Source organism: Hordeum vulgare, chromosome 3H (assembly GCF_904849725.1).
Source record: "Hordeum vulgare subsp. vulgare chromosome 3H, MorexV3_pseudomolecules_assembly, whole genome shotgun sequence".
Classification (NCBI taxonomy): domain Eukaryota; kingdom Viridiplantae; phylum Streptophyta; class Magnoliopsida; order Poales; family Poaceae; genus Hordeum; species Hordeum vulgare.
The window spans coordinates 600,204,822-600,226,714 of NC_058520.1; the positions used below are offsets into that span (position 1 = coordinate 600,204,822).

General features: G+C 44.5%; 1 protein-coding gene across 1 annotated transcript; it reads left to right on the forward strand.

The window, feature by feature from the left end:
* The first annotated feature begins 1,551 nt into the window (after window positions 1–1,551).
* Window positions 1,552–5,762, forward strand: LOC123442197. The gene is made up of 5 exons (XM_045118258.1): window positions 1,552–1,755; window positions 2,788–3,186; window positions 3,302–3,417; window positions 4,648–4,752; window positions 4,839–5,762. Exons 1-5 carry the CDS (start codon window positions 1,552–1,554, stop codon window positions 5,374–5,376), a joined length of 1,362 nt encoding a protein of 453 aa, XP_044974193.1. The 3' UTR covers window positions 5,377–5,762.
* Window positions 5,763–21,893: the final 16,131 nt, after the last annotated feature.

The following is a 21,893-nucleotide window of genomic DNA, read 5'->3' on the forward strand; positions in this document are numbered from 1 at the left end:
CTTTCATGGCAAGCCCAGATTTGATTTGGGATGGCAGCGGTTGGGGTGGGGGTGGCTGGCGGCCCCACAGACAGTGGTTGTGTCACACCTGGTGACCAGGTTGCACACTCGTCAGGGCGTGGGGGCGCTTGGTGATGGCTCGGTTTGGCCCTAGCGATCTTCGTCCGTCATGGCGTCTACTGTTTGACGTCAACCTCTTCGATCTGACGCTGACGATTTCCGGTCTTCACCGTCATAGATCTACATTGATTGGTGTATGTTGCCCCTGAATATCTAGATTAGAAAGGCTCCGGTCGCGTGCACCCATGTTATCAGAAAGAACGGCTTCAAGATGGCGCGACGCGAAGTTACGTTTTCTTATCGTAATCATGAGACATGTCTAAGTCAAGATTTTCATGGCAGTGATAGAGGTGAAGAAAGTCATGGCGGCTGTGATTCGGGGTCTTGAAACATTGACAAAAGGGTATACTGGATGGGATGGAGACTGTGTGCTAGGTGTTATGGTGACTTGCAACAACAGCCTTGACAAGTGGGGGCGACAACACTGAGGTCGGCAATTTGGGTGGTGCTCCTCGAGTACCGAGTCTTGATTTCCAAGGTGGAAACTCAAGGCCTGACCTTCATTGATTGTACCTGGCAATGGTCTTGTTGAAGGCATTGTTTTTGGGTGAACACAGGCTCTCTTCAGGATGAAAACACAAGATCTTCGATCGGGCAACGACAACGCTTGTGCATTGTTTTCTTCTTGGAGGCGTTGCTTTTGAATAACCTTTTTGTATACGGGGTGTTGTCTTCGGTGGTGGTTAGCGTGTTGTTGTTGCTAGGACCGATCACTGTGGCGGGGCTTTTTTTTGTTCTTCTTTTTTTCTTTTTGGCTGTGTGTATTCTTGATGTCTTGACATCTTGTTGGTACAGAGGCCGGGTGTAATTGGTATCCTGACGGTATTAATATATTCCCTTTCTCAAAAAATGGCTGGATCCGATGGAGAAGAGGGAGAGACCAACAAAAGAAGGGAGATAGATATAACACACGAGCCCAAGTAGTCAGTGAGAGTAGCGGGTGATCCTCTCGAGGCACCCTTTTTCTGCGCCGCCAAACGAGCATAAATGATCGGGATATTCCGGCATCATAGAGTATAGGGTGCGTCATTCACGGATTTTGAAGCCAATTTCCAATTTAAACTGACAATAGAATTTATGGTTTACTTCCGACTTTGGAGCATCTACAAATGGACCCCTCATATACATCTTAAACGTCCAAACACACCGTCCGACCAGTGTCTGGTTACAAAAAAGTGACCCAACCAAACCCCTTAAATTCGTCTCAAATGTCCAGACTGACTAACACCCCTCATATCCAGCCCAAATCGAGGACGGATATGAAGTGGCCTGGTCACGCCCGGGCGCGTCTGCCAACGTCCTGGTTGACAGGCTCGTCCCGCCGCCACCCCCCCCCCCCGTCCGTCCCACAAAACCCCCACTCCGGACGTCTTGCTCAGAATCCTAGCTCACACTCTCTCCCCCTCTTCGATTCCGATCCCATCCACTATAATGTCGAGCTCCGACAGTCGCTTCGTCTTTGACGTCGGCTACGACGCGGAGCTCGTCATCTGCATCACTTTGGAGCGGTCTAAGGTGGACACGAGCGGCAGCTCCGCATCTGGAGGGTCGCCACAACTCCCGCGTAGGTGCAGCACGAACGTCGGACCTGGATCCTTCCGGCCCGAGCGCAGCTTCGCCAGGAGTGCACATTCCGTACCGGCCCCACGCCAACTTCTTCCCCCGCCAGTCGCTACTCCAATGCGGGCAGTGATAGGTGCTAGTGCCCGCATCACCGGTCCGCACGGTCACTCCGAAATCGGAGGCGCGCGCAGCCCACTTTGAGAGACAAAGGGCAAGGAAGAGGGAAGCGACATAGCAGTCCGTGCGCCGCCGTCGCGGGATGCCGGGGGAACCCGAGAAGAATGCCAAAACACTCCGGCTTGCTATTGAGCAGTCGGAGCGCGATGAGAAGGATGCGGCTCGGATCGTGAAGCTAAAACGGGAGTAGGATAGGACGGTCCGTCGGATGAAGGGGCTCATCGTTCTCTCCCAGTGCGATGACGAAGACGACGACAACTACACCTCCTCCGACGACGACCAGGATCTTCCCCTGGCCGCGGACGACTAAAGCTATGTCGCGACCGGAAGGGCAAGGGCCCGACGAGGAAGCGGTGATCTCCCTTCCCCTCCGCATTGTTTATATAGTTTTAGTTGTAGAAATCTATGCACCATGTCCGATGAACTTCTGATGATCCTTTGGGTGATGTTTAATATCCGTTTGGTCCTAACTTTATGTTTGTTTGCTTTCAATTTTTTGATTCGATGATGATTGATCGAGTAGAGTAGCTTCACATAGCATGTTTAGTATCAATATAGAGTGTTCAATATAAGATACAAGAGTATTAAATATGAGACATACCCGATCACCGTTTGCGAACGCTTCAAACGTGCCTGTCAACTTCTGAGGGGCCAAATCTGCAGGTTTTGGCTGTCGATGCTCTAGACTTTTTTTTTTGGTAGTGGCTAATGAGCCGTGGGGTTTGAGTTGACTGCCGCGTCAGCCAACGTCGCGGACGTGTACGTGCGTCATGGCATGCGACTACGGAGACCGGCGTGCCGGGCCGAAATTCGTGCAGGCCTAGAAGAGCCCTAGAAGAACCCAGTCGACACGGAGCACGCGGCGGAACGGGAGCCCGCCACGCGTGCATCGGCTCGTCTCAGCCCAACACGACACCAAACAAACAGATAGACACAGCCCGCTCCGCTCTGCCGGGCCTCCGCACTCTGCTTTGCCTCGCTGCCATTCCGTTCGCTCCCCTCCCCGTCCGCGCGTTCATCCACCACCGCGGAGGCAAGCGTGGCGCCCAAGCCGCTGGCAGGCAGCCTGGCATGGGACCCGCAACCCGACCGAATAAACGGACGGCATCTCATTCTGATTCTCCCCCACCCCGATTCCCCCCTCCCCCCTCTCGCGTCCTCGCGACGGCCCCCTTTCCCCACCCCCCCTCCCCACCAAACCAAACGCTCTCCACACAGGGGAACGCACAGGGAAAACCTACCGCCCGCCCCGGGTCCCCGACCGACATGGCCGCCGCCGGTTCCTCCGCCGCCTCCCTCCAGGCTCCACTCTACCTCAACGACAAGGTGGTCGCTCGCTCCGTCCCTCCCTCCCTCCCTAGATCTCTGCCGGATCGAATCTGCTCCTCCTGCGGTGGGTATGCGGCGATCTGATCTGGTTTGGCTTGTTCGTTCGTGGCAGGCGGCGGCCGTGGGCGGCGACCGGGCGGCGGGGGGCTGCGGGGTGTGCGCGATCTGCCTCGACAAGATCCCGCTCCAGGAGACGGCGCTCGTCAAGGGCTGCGACCACGCCTACTGGTGATCCCCCGGTTTCTCCCTCCCCGCCCCTGATTTCCAACTGGATATCCGATTAGTGTGGTAGATTGTCATTCCCCGCGTTTTGGTGATTTCGGTCGAACATTCCCGTTAGATTCGTACTTAACTGTATGAACCGAGGATATGCCCCTGAACCACGAGTACTAATTTAAGCGCTCTAGTAGGCTTTCGCCCCTTATCTGCTAAGATTTGGGGAGAGCGCTGTTTCATTTTTTATGCTAAATGTTGTATTTAGCATTGCCAACCCACCCACCCTATTAAAGGTCTTCTCATTATTTATGAACTCAGCCTAATTTGTTAGGTTTTGGGGTGCTTGGTGTGGATTCTAGCATGTTACCCATCTTGGTTTCCATGTGCAGTTCCTTATTTCTGTCCCGATAACCATGTTTCGTATTCCAGGGTTGTTGACTGAATTTATGGTTGTGAACTTGTGATCAGTGACGATCCGGTTCTAATTTGTAGGCTTCTGGTAATTTGTATTGGTGTATAATATGTTCCTCATCTTGCTTTGCATGTAACGTTGGTTGTCTATTTCCTTCCAACCAACCATGTTTCGTATTCCAGGGTTGTTGGAAGTATTTATTTGACAGTATTTATTGTTGTGATCAGTGACGAACTGGTTCTAATTTGTAGGCTTCTGGTAATTGCTAATGGAGTAGTATAATATGTTCCTCATCTTGCTTTTGCATGTGCAGTTGGTTGTCTATTTCCTTCAACCAACCATCTTCCGTATTCAAGAGTTGTTTTCTTGTCAACATCGCTGATGGGGTCGAGGATTTATATGATACTATATGCTAAAATGATTCTCTTCTTGTGAGATATGCAGATTTCTATTTGTATGCATCGACAATGACCTGAAGAACCACTTATGTTATTTTTTTTGCTTAGCACTTTATGTGGGGATCTCATTAGTTAGTAGATCACTTTTTGGGGGGCAATAGACATTGACGTTTATACATACTGCCCCCGTTCCTAAATATAAGTCTTTATAGAAATTCCACTAAACACTGCATATCGAGCAAAATGGGTGAATCTACACTCTAAAGTATGTCTATATACATCGGTATGTAGTCTTCTAGTCAAACCTCTAAAATGACTTATATTTAGGAACGGAGGGAGTATTTCACAACTTCCTTTTGCTCTTTTATGATAATTGTTTTGTTTGTGAATGACTGCTCACTTATTTTGTTTGAATGCGTTATGTGCATGCAGTGTCACTTGTATTCTGAGGTGGGCATCGTACAAGCAGACACCAGTATGCCCACAATGCAAGCACCCGTTTGAGTTCCTCAGTGTACACCGATCTCTTGATGGCTGGTAACCCCTTTGTTGTTTCTTTAGTATGTGGCGGGCACAGTTATTTCAGGTAAACTTTTAGCTTGATGCTTCTTTCTTTTCTGCAGCCTTCATGACTACATGTTCGATGAGAGCGTTTGTCTTCTTTTGAGAGCCACTTGGTTTAAGCCTCTGGTCGTCGAGGCTCACGATGAGGCTCAGGAGGAAGAAGACATTTACCGCAGTTACCAATATGATGATGGCGATGAGGATGACCTTTATGAGGAATACATAAGCAGGTCACCGAGCATTCGAATTGGCAACAGGAGGTGGGGTGACAATGGGTACGTCAGAGGGGGCAGGAGAGAGGCCAGGCCAGTAGTGATCCCTCCTGCTGCTGATGCTGTTCCATCCAGGACTCCCAGGAAGAAAGAGGCATCAGCATCAGGTTCAGGATCAGGTTCAGTGTCCAAGGATGTCGCAGGACGGCGGGCAAGAAGGGCTCAGAAGCGGGAGGCTGCTGACAAGGCGGCTGCAGAGAAGCACCTCAAGCTCCTGCAGAGGTTGGGCCGTGGGAAAACACCTGAAGCGCCGCCTGAAGCACCAGAATCACTTGAGGTTGGTCCTCCAGAGTCACTCGAGGTTGGTCCTCCAGTGATCGGGTGATCCATCTGCCTCTGTAGATAACGGTGCTGTGGGGAACGCTGCAGCCCCTGGGAGCCCCTCCAATAATTCTCCCGGTGCGAAGAAGAGGAAACCGGGCCTTGTATCCTGGCAACTTTGTCGCGTTGTACAGAAATTTAGCTTCGAGTCACTCGTTAGGTCGGTCATCGGAGCTGCTACCCAGTCTGCTCCAGATGCAGCGATGTGGTCGGTCGGTTTATCCCACACTGATAGTTGTTTTTAATTCAAAAAGGTCATGTTAACTCGTTAGGGGGGCACAAAAATTGCTTGCTGTGCTGATTTTCCTGGCAATGTGGCAATTCAGGTAGGTTGTTATATCCATCTACCCAAAATGAAAATGAAATGGGGGAACGGAGTCTTACTGTGAATATACTTTGCTTACTGACTTGCCATGGTGTGGTGACGTGTGCTTGGCCCCTGGTTTGCACATTTTTCAAGATGGTCTGTGGGGTAGCTGCAGACCGGTTGTTGTCGTAATCGTCCCTGGATGGTTTTGTTAGAATTTAATTAATTATGTAATTAGTTAAGTAAATCTCTACTTGTAACCGCACGTGGATCCCTCCCACGATGCGGAACCGACATATCCTTCCTGGAGCGTCGCCTCCGGGAACCGTCTTTCCTCTGGCATATAAGTGTTCATCATCAAGGAATAATACAAACAGTTGAATCATTTTACTTCTCTCTCGTTTAGATCACAACACGTTATCAGCACTGCTTTTTCATAGTGCCTTTGACGACATTGAGGAGATAGACAGGAAGAAGAAAAGGTAGGATGCCTCGTTCAATGTCGACGAACCTTCGTCGCCTGCTGCAGAACGACGTCCGTCGTCGCCGCCTTGCTGTTCTCCGCCGCAGTTTCGGAGAGCGCCGCCGCTTCGACGGTAGACGCCATGGAGCGGGTCGCTACATCGGCCGCCGCCACGGCGCCGGCGGCTATCGAGCGCTCCGTCACGGCCTGGGCACCCGCTCCCTGAGCGGTGCGAATGCGGCTGTTGGCGCCGAGCCCCGCGCCCCGCTCGCACGGGAGTCCATCGACTGGCTCCTCACCGGCCCTGCCCCGCAGATGCTCGGCTCCTCGCCGGGTTTCTGGTGTCCTGCCCATGGGTGGGTCATCTGCCCACTCCATGGGGAAGACACCGACGCCCTCGAGCAGGTGCACGGACCTGTCTTCGAGTGGGGATCCACCAGCGCCGCCGCTGCAGAATCCGTCGCGCCGCGCCTCCCGTCTCCGACCCCGGCGGTTGCCGAGATGGGTGGCGGGACCCCCGTGCCGGCCGGAGCCCCTGCTTCCTTCTTTGCGTTCGGCGCCTCCGCGCCCGTGCCCGCGCCGACCAGGGCCTCCGCCTCCGCGCCCGTGCTCGCGTCGACCGGCGCCTCCGCCTCCGCGCCGACCAGGGCCTCCGCCTCCGCGCCCGTGCTCGCGCCGACCGGCGCCTCCGGCTTTGGCTCCGCTGCCCGTAGTTTTTCCTGCGCGGCGGCCGTCGACGCCATCGCGCCCGCGGCGCCGGCTGCGCACCCGCGCCTGCAGTCTGCAGCGCCGGCTACGCCCCCGCGCCCGCGCCTGCCGTCCCCGACGCCGGCGACCCCTCCGACGCGCCGCCGGCTAATGCCCTTCGGCCTCGCGGCGGCGGGCTCTCCGTCGAGCAGCCGCGCCTCGCGCGCTGGCTCCTGGAGTCCGGCCGCACTGGGGATCGCGAACGGCGCTTCACCAGGCTCTCTGCCTCTGGGCAGGTCTTCTGACCAGGACACGGATGTGAGCGGTGGACGCATGTGATGAGGCAGCAGCGGCCTCTCTAGCACAGCAGATGATGTGCCTTATCTACGCGGTGGCTAAAAATAAAGAAAAAAAATATGTTTCCTTCTCTGACTTATCCTGTGTGGTGTTGGAATGAACTAGTACTAGTCTAGTAGCAAGTTTTAGATTAATTCCTGTTTTAGGTTAATTCCTGTAGCATCAATAGTAGATCTAGCAGTAGACTAATCCCTATTTTAGTCCCTGCTTAATTCCTGTATTAATCTCTGTAGAGTACTTTGTATTCCAGCATATATGAGATGTAATATATATTTCCGTGTTTGCTACATGTTGAGATTGATTACCCGTATTATTTGTAATTGAGATTTTAAATTTCTTGCAAATAAAAATCAACCCCTCGTCTTAATTGAGTTTTTGGCTTAATACGAGCACGGGTTGATATGCAAAATTTCAAAGTGATTTTCCTTCAAATTGATGTTTTGGGACCACACAGTAGTGAGTTGATCTACTGCATAGCAGATTATCGCCACTACGGTTAAGCCTACATTCTATCATATTGATATGATGATTGCTTAATATTGTGCCCTCCCATACATTTTATTAAGTTATGACATAAGGTACTAGAAACATGAGTATCTACTGATTTTTATCAGATTATACTCTCTAGTTCTGAGAGATGGACCCCGAATCTTATTTTGGGGCGTATCTACAACGTGTCAAACTTAACAATTTGAAAGTCACACTAATGATTTCAAGCCCATTTCTTGAAGTTATCATTAATTTTGCAACGTTCAATACAACGTAACCATGAAGGTTTTATTTACCCGGTGTAAATCAATAATCTCTGGTTTACCCATGTAGGTAACTAATGGCTGGAAGAGAGTTCGATGCACTCGACCTCAATGGCCACAACTATCCTACCTGGGCCATGGACATCAAGATCGCTCTTGCATCCCGTGGATTAGTGCGTGCAATCCAGACTCCGGAAGATCCTCTTCCGGATGGAGTCACGCCGCTGAGAGATGAACAGAAATATGCCGCCTTATACATCATAAGGCACCATATCCACCCAGATCTCAAATCTGAATATTTGGAGGAGGAATCCCCACTTACTCTGTTTCAGGCCCTCAAGACGAGGTATGAACAGCAAAAGGCAGTTGTCCTGCCGGAAGCACTCCATGATTGGACGCATATCCGACTCCAGGATTTCAAATCCATCGGGGCATACAATCACCAGGTTCATAAGATAAGTTCCAAATTACGCTTTTGCGGGAAGGAACCTACTGATGCGGAAAAGATAGAAAAAACTCTGTCTACTATGCTCCCATCTGAAAGGGTCCTCCAGCAACAGTACCGTGCTCGTGACTACCAAGTTTATTCCGACCTCATTCATATCCTACTTCAGGCTGAAAGCATGATTAGCTACTTGCTAAGAATGGTTCTCAGCGTCCGGTTGGTTCCCAACCTCTGCCTGAAGTTCATATGAACGTCATGAACAAACGAAAGTTTGATGGTGCGCCCCAGGGCAAGCCATCGAACTTCAAGGGTAAACGCAAGCGCAACCGGAACAGAAAGCCTGGAAACTCGGACCGTGGGAAAGGCACCACAAAGCCCAAGTTTGATAAAACTAAGCTTTGTGACAAGTGTGGATGCTACACGCATCCTACCAATAAGTGCAAGACCCCGAAGTATCTGGCAATTCTGTATCAGCAATCTAAGGGACGCAAAGTACCTCACGGGAAAAGGTTTGAAGCGAACTTCAACCTTCATCCAGATGGCACCAATGGAGCTGGTGGTTCGCAAGATGTTCCTCCCGGATCTAGCAACACCATGACACTCCATACATCAGAGGATCCTACAGACACGGAGAACATGATGGTTGAGTACGCCTCAACCGACATGTTTGGAGACTTCGATTAGTCCCATTATCTCCTTAGTGATCGATTTATTAAATAAATCATATCCATGTGTGTTTGTTGTAATAGAACATAAGTATTGTTGTCACTTATATATTGTATCAGCACTTTGATATAATAAGATTTTATTCTATGTATTGAAATAAAGGTTTTTCTTATTGAAAATTCCTCATTTTTTTTATATATAGCTTTCTACGGGGACAATTCGATGGAAGAGGAATTATGCCTTGTGGACAGTGCTACCACAAACTCCATACTGAGGGAGTTGAAATATTTTCAAACTCTGAAAAAGATGAATGGAGATATTTTGATAATTGCTGGACGCGATACGGTAATTGTTGGCACTCGACGTGCCATATTTACCCTCCCAGGTGGTACACAAGTGACAATTGAGGATGCCTTGCTGTATCCCGATTCATCTCGTACCCTCATCAGTTTTCGAGATATCCGTAAAAATGGTTTCCACATTGAAACTCATGATGACAACAACGAAGAGTTTCTACTCTTCACAAAAGATTACGAATATGGCAAGCAAGTACTTGAAAAAATTCCTTCACTATCGTCCGGACTGTACTATACGTACATCAAGCCCGTAGAACATGTTGCTTACAAGGTAATTTTTTAGAATGTTAATGCATTCCAAACTTGGCATGATCGCCTTGGTCACCCCAGTGTTGGGATGATGAGGAAAATTACTAGCAATTCCATTGGTCATAATTTGCTTGAGTCAAAGTTTCCTCAGTCATCAGACTTTGTGTGCACATCCTGCGCCACAGGGAAACTAATTTTGAGGCCATCACACCTTAAAATACAAGCTGAACCGCTTCAGTTCCTTGAACGCATTCAAGGTGACATTTGTGGTCCTATCCAACCATTATCTGGACCATTTCGGTATTTCATGGTTCTGATTGACGCATCTACAGGATGGTCACACGTGTGCCTTCTATCCACACGAAACCATGCATTTGCCAAGATAATGCGAGAAGTAATTAAGTTACAGGCCCATTATCCAGAAAATCGGATTAAATCAATTCGCATGGACAATGCTGCAGAATTCTCTTCACGTGCTTTCAATGACTATTGCATGGCCTTGGGGATAGAAGTTCAGCACTCTGTCCCATACGTCTATACTCAAAATGGTTTGGCTGAATCTCTAATTAAAAGGATCAAACTCATTGCAAGACCTTTGTTAATGAATTGCAGCTTGCCAACTTTGTGTTGGGGTCATGCAATTTTACACGCTGCTGACTTAATCCAATTGCGACCTACTGCATATCACAGTACTTCCCCTCTCCAATTAGTACGTGGAAATCCTCCCAGCATTTCCCATCTGCGTAAGTTCGGATGTGCTACGTACGTCCCAATCTCACCACCACAGCGGACATCCATGGGCCCACACAGGAAACTTGGGATCTATGTGGGGTACAAATCGCCGTCGATTATCAAGTACCTGGAACCCCTTACTGGGGATCTATTCACAGCCCGTCACGCTGATTGCATTTTTGACGAGGAACATTTTCCGGCATTAGGGGGAGATTTCAAGTACCAGAAAGAATGCCCGGAAATTGATTGGAATGCCATTGCCATTTCAACCTCTGATCCACGTACTCAAGAGACCGAATCACAAGTTCGGAAAATTATCAATTTGCAACATCTTGCAAATAATCTGCCAGATTCATTTACTGATCTAAAAGGTGTTACAAAATCCTTGATTCCAGCCAGGAATGCGCCCGAAAGAGTGGAGGTACCAACTAAAACCACTCAACTCCCTGTTCCTAAAAAGAGGGGGAGTAGTACTGCCTCTGACCCGGAACCTGGTTCTCGCAAGAAGCAAAGAAGAGAGAGGAGAAAATCCTCAAAATCAGTAAATACAAGTCAACTCAACGTTGATGAACACCTTATGGGTAGTTTACACCCAGTGGAAGGGAAACCTTCACAACCCAGCTCCAGTGTGTACAAACTAGCTGGAACATCGGAACACCTAGACTCAATCGTATTGGGAAATAACGAAGAGTCTCTAGGGGTGCAAGAAATTTCTATCAACTATGTTGATTCTGGAGAATCATTTGACCGCAAGTCTACGACTGTCGACATATATTTTGCTGAAAAGATTGCAGATATCCTTATCACTGATCATGATCCAAAGTCTATTGTTGAGTGCCAAAGGCGCTCCGACTGGCCTAAATGGAAGGATGCAATCCAAGCAGAAATTGCCTCGCTTAACAAAAGGAAGGTATTCACTGAAGCAATACCTACACCTCCCAATGTTTTCCCTGTGGGATTCAAATGGGTTTTCCTCCGGAAACGGAATGAGAACAATGATGTGGTGAGATATAAAGCAAGGCTCGTAGCACAAGGTTTTACGCAGAAACCCGGCATTGATTTTAATGAGACATACTCTCCAGTAATGAGTGGAACAACTTTCCGATATCTTATATCTATGGCAGTACAAAATCGTCTATCCATGCAGTTGATGGACGTCGTGACTGCATATCTTTACGGGTCACTAGATTCGGACATATATATGAAGGTTCCTGGCGGAATCTCTGTCCCGAGTAACAATGCAAAACGCAACATGTATTGTGTAAAGCTGAATAAGTCATTGTATGGCTTAAAACAGTCGGGGCAGATGTGGTACAACCGACTAAGTGAGTTCCTTTTTCAGAAAGGTTACTCCAATAGTGATGATTGCCCATGTGTCTTCATCAAGAAGTCCTCTACAGGATTTTGCATCATTTCTGTGTATGTTGATGATCTCAACATCATCGGCAATGCACCAGATATTGATAAAGCACGCAATCACCTAAAGATGGAATTTGAGATGAAGGATTTGGGTCAAACCAAATTTTGCTTGGGTCTCCAACTCGAGCACCTTACCTCAGGAATAATGGTACACCAAGCTGCCTATATCCAGAAAATATTGGAGAAATCTAATATGGACAAATCCTATCCATCTAAAACTCCTATGGTGGTTCGATCTCTAGACGTAGAGAAAGACCCGTTCAGACCGAGGGATGATGGAGAAGAGGTGTTGGGACCTGAAGTTCCATATCTCAGTGCTGTTGGAGCGCTTATGTATCTTGCAAATTGCACAAGACCTGATATTGCATTTGCAGTAAATCTACTTGCTAGACACAGCGCAGCTCCCACCAAACGCCATTTGTCGGGAGTCAAGAATGTCTTTCGATATGTCCAAGGCACAAAGGATCTTGGCCTATTCTTTCAGTTCCAGAAAGAACTGGACTCTGGTATAATTGGATATACAGATGCTGGCTATTTATCTGATCCCCATAATGCCAGATCGTAGACCGGCTTTGTGTTCCTACATGGTGGAACTGCTATATCATGGAAGTCTTTGAAACAGACCCTAGTTGCAACATCTACCAATCATTCCGAAATAATTGCTTTATATGAGGCATCGCGTGAATGCACGTGGCTTCGCAGAATGATAAACCACATACAATAGTCATGTGGAATTGGTTTTATCGAATCACCTACCATTATCTATGAAGATAATGCGGCTTGTGTTGCACAGATGCAAACAGGATACATAAAGAGCAATATCACTAAGCATATTACCCCTAAGTTGTTTTATCCCCATGAACTCCAGAAAAGTGGTGAAATCAACATCTTGCAAGTCAAGTCATGTGATAATCTCGCTGATCTTTTCACAAAGTCTCTACCAGCTTCAACATTCCAGAAATACCTTCATGGAATTGGTATGCGACGGCTCAAAGATTTGCAAGAGTCAGGGGAGTATCTTCCTGAACTGTTCCTGTTCAAAGCCTCATATTACACTCTTTTTCCCTTTATGAGTTTACTTTAGAGGTTCTCATCAAGGTTTTTAATGAGGTAATATCAACATAAGAACACATGCCATACTATCTGTTTTCCCCACCGGGGTTTTTAGGAAAGTATATACGACATACTTATTGTCTTCTTATTCTATGAATACATTTCATATGGAGTTAACGGAGGCAATAACCATTATATGCGGTATCATTTTCTCCTTATTTTTCCACAGGGTTTGAAGGAGTTTTAGCTGCATATACTACACCACTCCTTATATTTTTCCCACAGGGTTTTTGAAGGAGACTATTTCAAGATGATGAACACACTCAAGGACAAGTATAGATTAGGGGGAGTGTTAGAATTTAATTAATTATGTAATTAGTTAAGTAAATCTCTACTTGTAACCGCACGTGGATCCCTCCCACGATGCGGAACCGACATATCTTTCCTGGAGCGTCGCCTCCAGGAACCGTCTTTCCCCTGGCATATAAGTGTTCATCATCAAGGAATAATACAGACAGTTGAATCATTTTACTTCTCTCTCGTTTAGATCACAACAGGTTTCATTGGTGCGCAAGTTAACTCGTGTCGAAGTACACCCGGGCATGGGCGTATGAAGTGTGAACACAAAGCCCGAACCCGCCCCCCAAAACCAGGGCTGGGCTTTGGCTTGAAAACTAGGCCCGGTGTATATTTTGGGCTGGGCTTGGGCTTTGTTTTTGGGCTGGGCTTGGGCTTGAAAACTACGTTCGGTGTGTATTTTGGGCAGGGTTCGGGCTTGGAAAAAAAGTTATTTTACACGGTGTGTATTTTGGGCAGGGTTCGGGCTTGGAAAAAAAGTTATTTTACACGGTGTGTATTTTGGGCAGGGTTCGGGCTTGGAAAAAAAGTTATTTTACACGGAGGCTGACTTGGCCCCTTCCGAAATCGATCTTTTAGTCGGGCTTGAATATTCTTTTTTTGGCCAAGTCGGATTCGGGCTTGGGATTTTTAGTTTGGGCTTTCTCAAGCCTGGCCCAAAACCCCGAACTTCTCAAGCCCGTCCCAAAACCTAGCCCGGTCCGGGGTATGGCCAGGTTTTATTGAAATTACTCATTTTCTAGCGAAGTTTGTGTGAAATTCTAGCTGAAGTTGCCCAATCAGTTGAACTACATTGCATCAAATCAACCCGTGATTGGATGATTAGAGGGACAGTGGTATCGACAGCCTATTAAGGTTTAAGTCCTAGTGCATGCATTATTCTTTTATTTATTTCAAGATTTTCGATGACACTTTTAATGGAAGGAGACATTCCCGTCAACAACGAGGTGTCTATGATGACTTCTAAATCTTAAGACGATATGCCGACTCAGTCTTTTAGAGGTGCTCATGGGGTAGGGTGTGCGTGTGTGTGTTCGTAGGGGTGTGTGTATGCGCGTGTATATGACCGTTTGTGTCTATACCATGTTAAAAAAAAACTGAGTTGCACTGCAACTAATTAGCCAATTCTGGCCCATTCGAAGTACATTTTTTGTAGAGAATTATGGTGACCTTTAATAATTAACAGTGACGTTCAACAGGATTTTTATATCATCATCAATTGTTGCCAACGAGTTTTTATGGGTTTCACCTTTAGTCTATCCCAACTTGTTTGGGACCAAGGCTTTATTCTTATTATTGTTGTTATTGTTGTTGTTCTATTAATTATTGCCGATGTTAGAGAGAAAATTTGATTAGGCTATGTGTTCCATGGTCAATGTTCTTTCATTCATGGACAAACATACATTCATCAGATTCAGTTGTGAGGCGTGCTACACGCCGGCTGGTAGATCTATTGAAGTGAACCGCTGTCTCATGAGCCGTCCGATCTAATTGCGTAGTGTGTGATCCTCTTTATAATTGTAGTAGAAGATGAAGGTGGTTGTTGCAACAGGAGCCTTGTTTCATAAACACATCAGTGTCTATCAATCAAAAACAACCTAGTTTCATAAACACGATGGTGACTATATTAATTGGAAACATTGATTCACGTATGATTACTCTTTGCAACAAGAACTTTGTTTTAGAGACATCATTGACTATTTCAACAAGAGCTTTGTTTAGAAACATTGATAATGTTGCAAAGTCTGCAAACATGTCACGCATGATTAGGACCGATCGAGGGCTCCCCTGACACTGACAACGTCGACAGAGAGGCCATGAGCTAGTCACGTGCCACTGGAGCAATGACCAAGCCGCGTGGATATTGTTGCTGGCGTTGGGAGGTGGCTCGAGGAGCTCGATCTAGGCGAACAACATGAGAGATGTAAGCGGCGGAGCAGTCGGTTGCCTAATGTTAGCGGCAGCGACAATGACAGTCGGATTCCAACGCCTCGCCCGATATATGCAGCAGGAGTGATGAGATGCGATAGAAAGAGAGATGAGGGCCATGTGGAAGAAGACAATGCAATTGGGTGGTGTTTCAAAATGGGTAAGGTGGAGACATGTGTGGGGCCCACATGATCATGTTTTGCGCAACGAAGGCGACACATGTGAAATCTCTTTTCAGCTAGTTGATATTGAGCATTTTTTGAATTTTATTCAAACTTTAGAAAATTGCCAATACGCTACTTGAGATCATAGATGCAAGAAACTACAAAATAACTATTATAACTAACAGTTAAAGTAAAGTTTCTCACAATAATGGTTTGCATACGTCCAAGGCTTCCGTAAAAAAGATTGCAATTAGATCGGAACAACGACATTGCCACTCATCCACCTTCGTGAATATGACTACCTTTATAGGTTTCGAAAACCCTCTTAAGTAGCCCATCGGAAAGGACGAAATACGGAAAACAATTAATATACATGGATCAGGGATAAGTACAAATCGTTGAACTGTAAACAATAGAACACGAAACAATCATAGTGGATCTGGTCAACAAAGCGACATAAAACATTAACATAAAATCATTAGAAGAGCAAATCTGCATGGACGTAGACCTAAATCCGCAAGGTAAGAGACAAACACATGAAACGACGAGCTCTTTCGCGGGGGCCGTCATATTGGACTTCATTATAGTCAATGGCAGACCTAGCCCACTAGGTCCGGGTGGGCCAACAACAATACTGTACACGTACATTTATTAATTTTTTAGCATTTCTTCTATGGTATGCAAGCTATTTTGAAATATCAGGATGTGCCATGGCCCATCCTAACCACCCTCTATCTCCGCCATTGACCATAGTAGGAGAAGAAACAAAGTACTTCTACATTTGATGGCATCACATCCCGTGCCTAGACATTGCTGATGAAGACCAAAAAACCATGCTAATAAACTTTGAAGTGCTTACGAAGATGCAAGCCCTCATCCCCACCCTCATGCAGCACGAGGACTGGAGGTGAGCGGAACCGGTGAAATCCGTGAAGAGTGACATGTGGAACCCTAGCTTCCCATCACTTTGTCCTCAGCTTTGTGACATGTGGAACCCTACACAAGAGTACTCAACGAATTAGCAAACCATTTGGTTAGGCCCTAAGCTTTCCGACATGCTAGGGCCTCCAGAATTGGGCATGGGTGTTATCTCGTGGAAAGTTACTGCGGAGGAGCCTAAGAAGAGCCACATGTGTGGTCTCAGCAGATAACCCTGCTTTCACCATTTAAACACATTCCTTAATAATGTTCTATTATGCCCGGGATATATCTTTCTTATCGCAAGAGATATTCCAATCTCGCCTTTTGTGCTTGGTGCGTGCTTGTCTCGATGGGCCTTCCATTTTAGGACCTTCCTTGCTTTTTTTCATGTCTTCTCTTTTTTTGTTCCTTTTGTTGGTTTCATCGCTTTTATTTAATTTAATTCTCTTTTTATTTATTCTTTTTAGAAAAGAATCAACTAGTTTGTCGTCTTTTGTGAACTACACATTACACATGTTTCATATACAGGTTGAACATTTTTCAAAAACATCTTGAACATTTTTCAGAATTACATGTTGAACATTAGTCAAATTAACATTGGACACTTTCAGATATACGATGACATTTCTTTTGAAACACATTGAACATTTTTCATAAATGCCATGAGCATTTTCCAAGAAAAGATACAAAACATTCATTAAGTGTTAGAAATTTTTATTTAAATGGCATCACATTTTTGAATGGCAAGAATAATTCTTAGAATTTGTTTAATTATTTCAGTGATCTAAACGCTCCTATATTTGTTTACGGGGAAAGTACATATTCCTTTTAATGCCATAAAAGCATATTTGAATGCGTGAACATTTTTAAAATTTCACGAACAATTTTAAAAATAGTATGCAACATTTTATTAAGTGTACACAACATTTATTCACATTGTATAAACTTTTTTACCATGTGAGACTTGTTGTAAGAAACTATAACTGTACAAAAACATTTTAAATAAATATAATGGACGTAGTTTTGAAACTCATGGACATTTATTAAATCTCACAAACAATTTTTTTGAATGTTATGCACATTTTTTAAAACTTGCACGGACAAATTCTTTACACACCATGAATATTTTCTAATTGCAGGACAAAATCCTTTAAAATTTAAGTAAAGTGTCTATTATACCGCATTTGAAAATAGAAATGAAATTAAGAAAATAATGAATGAAAACTGCTGGGACGTATTTAATAAATTTTTCATTAATAATAAATACAATATTAACATTTTTACTACATGGGCAACATTTTAGCAATGCACATTTAGTAATTGATTAAAATATTGTAAATGCAATATTAATATTTTTTGAACACATGATAAACATTTTTTAAACGCATTTAGTATTTTTAAAAGCTTGAATAACATTTTCAAATAATTGGTCAACATTTTTTTTCCAATTCTTGATTCATAGTTGAATATACACTATTAAAATCATAATTTGTAATACATAGTCAAGATTTTCTATACATATTTAACCTTTGTCAAATACTTGTTCAATAGATTCATATTGAAATATACATGATCTAAAGTATTTCATCCTTCTTTAATACATGGTCAACATTTCTTGTATACTCATTTACCATTTTTGAAATGCTTGCTTAACATGTTTCAAACATTCAACATATTTTCAAATTCTTGGTTTTTATATACATGTGATCAAATTATTTCAGACACATATTATTTATTTTATACATTTTTTAATACATGATAAGCATTTTCTCTATACAAAATCGAAAAATTGCATATGATTGGTCTACAATTTTCAAATAATTGGTAGTATAAAATAAATAAAATAATAAGGCTAAAAACATGAAAGGAAAACAAATCAGAAAACAAGGCTATAGTTTCCCGCGCGCCTGGACCGGCCTATTTCGCGGCACGCAAGCTCTAAGAGGGTTCCCTCTGACCAGAGGTGAGGGGAGCAACTAGTTAGCGAGCACTCCTTTAGGCTCCCAGCGATCAGTCCCGCACGCCGCTACTTGACGCGTTCTCATCTACCGCCACGTGTCGCGTTTTGAGCGTTCTCTTTGTATTTTTTTCCGCACGCGTTTTCGTCTTTTTAGAGTGGTTTTTGCCGAGTTTTTTCCGCACAATCGTGCCTCTCGGAAAGGAAAAAATGCGTTTTCTGCTCTCTTTTTTCTTGTGTGAGGCAAGATTTTGATTCCCCGAAAGGCACGGTTTTGCTATCGCGAGAGGCATGGCCGTGCCTCTCGGAAAGGAAAAACATGTTTTCTGCTCTCTTTTTTTTCCACGAGAGACACGGTTTTGTTATCACGAGAGGCACGGTCGTGCCTCTCGGAAAGGAAAAAACGCGCTTTCTGGTCTCTTTTTTTCGCAAGAGGCACGAATTTGCTTTCGCGAAAGGCACGGTTTTGTTATGATGAGAGGCACGGCCGTGCCTCTCGAAAAGGAAAACAACGCGTTTTCTGTTCTCTCTTTCTCTCGCAAGAGGCACGGTTTTGCTATCGCGAGAGGCACGACCGTGCCTCTCGGAAAGGGGAAAACGTCGGTTTTATGGTCCGTTTTTTTCGTAAAAAAAGTTTATCAAAACCTATCAACATGGGATCTAATTTTGAACATCTCGACGCGAGAAATCCAATGGTGAAAATAGTTCAAGATATAAACGCACGGTTTAGGAGATAAAACGTTTTAAAAATACGGATCTACAAAAAAAAAAAAATTCAGGTTGCGACAAATGGCACGCATGTTGTATGCCACTTGTTGCAATCTAGGGAGGTGGGAGTAATCGTTAAAAGGTGTACTGCTCAACTAATGATTACATGAGATGTCCTATTTGCCGCCCGTTGTGGCAAATTGCCGGCGCAACGGACAGGCATGCGACTACATGGGCCGGCTCGTTTTTCACTTTTCGTATCGTTTAGTAGTTCCGGTGTTGCGAAGAAGTTCCACCCTGGTATTCTTTGGTTTTGGGAACCTTCCTTTTCGAACCATTTTATTTTTCTATTCTTTTTTTATTTTTTTATGCGTTTCTGTTTCTTTTATTTTTATTTTATTTCCATTTTTTCCCTTTTCTGGTTTCTTTTTCTTTATTGAACAGATGTTTAGAAACTTGTATAATGTTTACTATGCAGTTTTTTCAAATTTGATCATTTTTCCATAAAAAATTTCAGTTTTCAAATTTTGTTCGAAATTTTTAAGAAGTTTAGAATTTCTAATATTGTTCATCTCATTTGAAAGAATTTCAAATTTTCAAAAAATGTTCCCGTTTTGAAATTTTGTTCACAAACTTGCAAAATTGTTCAGTTATTTTAAGAATTGCCCCTATTTTCAAATTTTGCGATTTTTTAAACAAAAACAGAAACATTCCAAAAACCAGAGTATTTTTTGCAAATACTGATGAATAATTATAAGATGGGAAATTTTTTCAAATACCAGCAGAAAATTTGGGAAAAAAACATTTTTTCAAAACCTGGAACATTTTCTCAACTTCCGAAACATTTGTTCAAATTCTGGAACATTTTCTCAAATTCCAGGACATCTTTTTGAAAATCGCAAACATTTTTGTAAAAAATCCAGAACATTGTTTTCAAATTCCAGAGACATTTTTTCAAATTCTGGAACATTTTTTAAATTCCGGAACATTTTTGAAAATGCCGGAACATCTTTTGAAAATCCAAAACATTTTTGAAACAGAACCAGAAAAAAAAGAAACAGAAAAGAATAAAGAAAAATAAAGGAAAAAAAGAAAAACCGGTTCAGGGAATCTTATAGAAAGTTCCCAAAACCGAAAAAAACGGCTGGAAGGTTTCCAAAACCGGTTTCCCCGCGACCGTAATGAGCGGGCCCAGATCATCCCATGCTCGCCCTTTCTCTGTGCAAAAGCCTGCGTGGCGAATAGCATTTTCCGTGAGACATAAGGGCGCCCGCGTGGTAGCCCCTATCGCAGGAGATATTTCTTGACCGTACTAATTTCTTACACCCACCTCCGGCTCTCTGCTCCGGCTTGCCTTAGCGGGCCGGCGAGAAGAGTGATCTTGGTAATATTCTATGGATCAATTCTTTTTTTCTTCTTATTGATTTCATGTTGTTCATAAGTTTTCTTTGGTTCTCATTTTTTCTTCAATTTTTCTTGCAATTTAATCTTGTGTTTTTTATTTTTTGAATACATGGATACTTTTTTAACACAGGTTGTAGAATTTGTCCTTATATTAGAAACATTTTTAGACATTAGTATTTTTATTACATGATTTACATTTGAAAAAATTGAATATGTGTTAAAACCTTTTCATTTACATGCCGATAAAACTATGCAATTTTTTATATCTATATAAACATTTGAAAAAAATATCTTTCCATATTTTTGAAACAAATAATATTTTGAAGTGTAACATACATTTGTTCGAATGGTACGGAACTCTTTTTTTAATTATAGAATTCGTATTTACATTGCATATAGTTTGAAATTCCATATTTATTTCTTTGAAATGCATGAACATTTGTTAAATGTTACAGACATTTTTCAATGCTATCATTTTTCGACTAAACTAACAATTAATTTACGCTGTGTTAACATTTTGGAAAGCAATATTTTGAAATTATTAACTAACTTGACGTTTTTGGTACATACTCATATAGGATTTTTCAAAAATGTAAACAATGGAAAACAGAAAACAGATGAAAAAGCAGAGAAGAAAGACGAATTTTAACTTGCTGGAAGGTGTTTGGAGCGGCTCATTAATAGGGATCAGAGGACAATGCTGGAGGCAAGAGCTACTTCAGGTCGCTTTAAGCGATATATAGCCAGGTCAGCCCTAATCCGCCACTCCAACTGATTCTCAAAAGGCCAGGATAGGCGCCGGATTGCCGGCCGAAAACTTTCGACCGGTCCAACGGAAGCCGGCCGATACAGCTCTAGAAGGCCGCCAGATCTGTCCCCGATTCGTCTTGTTTCTCACTTCTCCATCTGTGTCTCTGTTTCTCACCTGCCGACGCACCAGAGCCGCATGAATAGCACGGGCGAGAGAAACCCCACCCCTTCCCGACCACCCCCAATACCGATGACCTCGCCGGCCCACATCGCTCGTCATCCTCCTGGAAAGCCGCAGTTCTAGCGTCCTGCGTCTTCCTCCTCGTCGCCGCCGACGACGGCTGGGACACTGTCTTCAGCCTCCGCTTCGTGTCGCGGCCCGCGCTGGCCACCGGGATGCTCCTTAAGGTCGACTCCTCCGGCCGCCTGCGTGCTCTCAGCACGGCCTAAACCCCACGGCGGCGTGCGCCACGCTCCACGTCGGTTGTAGCTTTTACATGTGCCGGCTGTAGCTTTTACAGGTGTTGGCTATAGCCATTGTAGGAAAAAATGATACTGGTTGTAGAAAAAATCGACACCGGTTGTAGCAAAAAAAATCTGATGAACTCGGGGTGCAACTCAGAGAAACGTGGATGCAATTTTTTTAGTGAACGGTTGTAGCAAAAATTGATACCGGTTGTAGCAAAAATCGACACCGGTTGTAGCAAAAAAATCCAACGAACTCGGGTTTACAACTTTGACGAACATGGATGCAGCTTTTTTAGTGGACGGTTATAACAAATTTGGACGCCAGTTGTAGCAAAACTAGATGGTGACCCTGGTGACCATGCAACTCCACCACACCG

Bases quoted from the DNA above. Each gene is read 5' to 3' on its own strand.
- LOC123442197 (XM_045118258.1), top strand. From the start codon at position 1,552: ATGTCGAGCTCCGACAGTCGCTTCGTCTTTGACGTCGGCTACGACGCG. The intron at 1,756-2,787 runs GTACCGGCCCCA...CCAAACAAACAG, and splicing joins TCGCCAGGAGTGCACATTCC to ATAGACACAGCCCGCTCCGC. The intron at 3,187-3,301 runs GTGGTCGCTCGC...CGTTCGTGGCAG, and splicing joins CACTCTACCTCAACGACAAG to GCGGCGGCCGTGGGCGGCGA.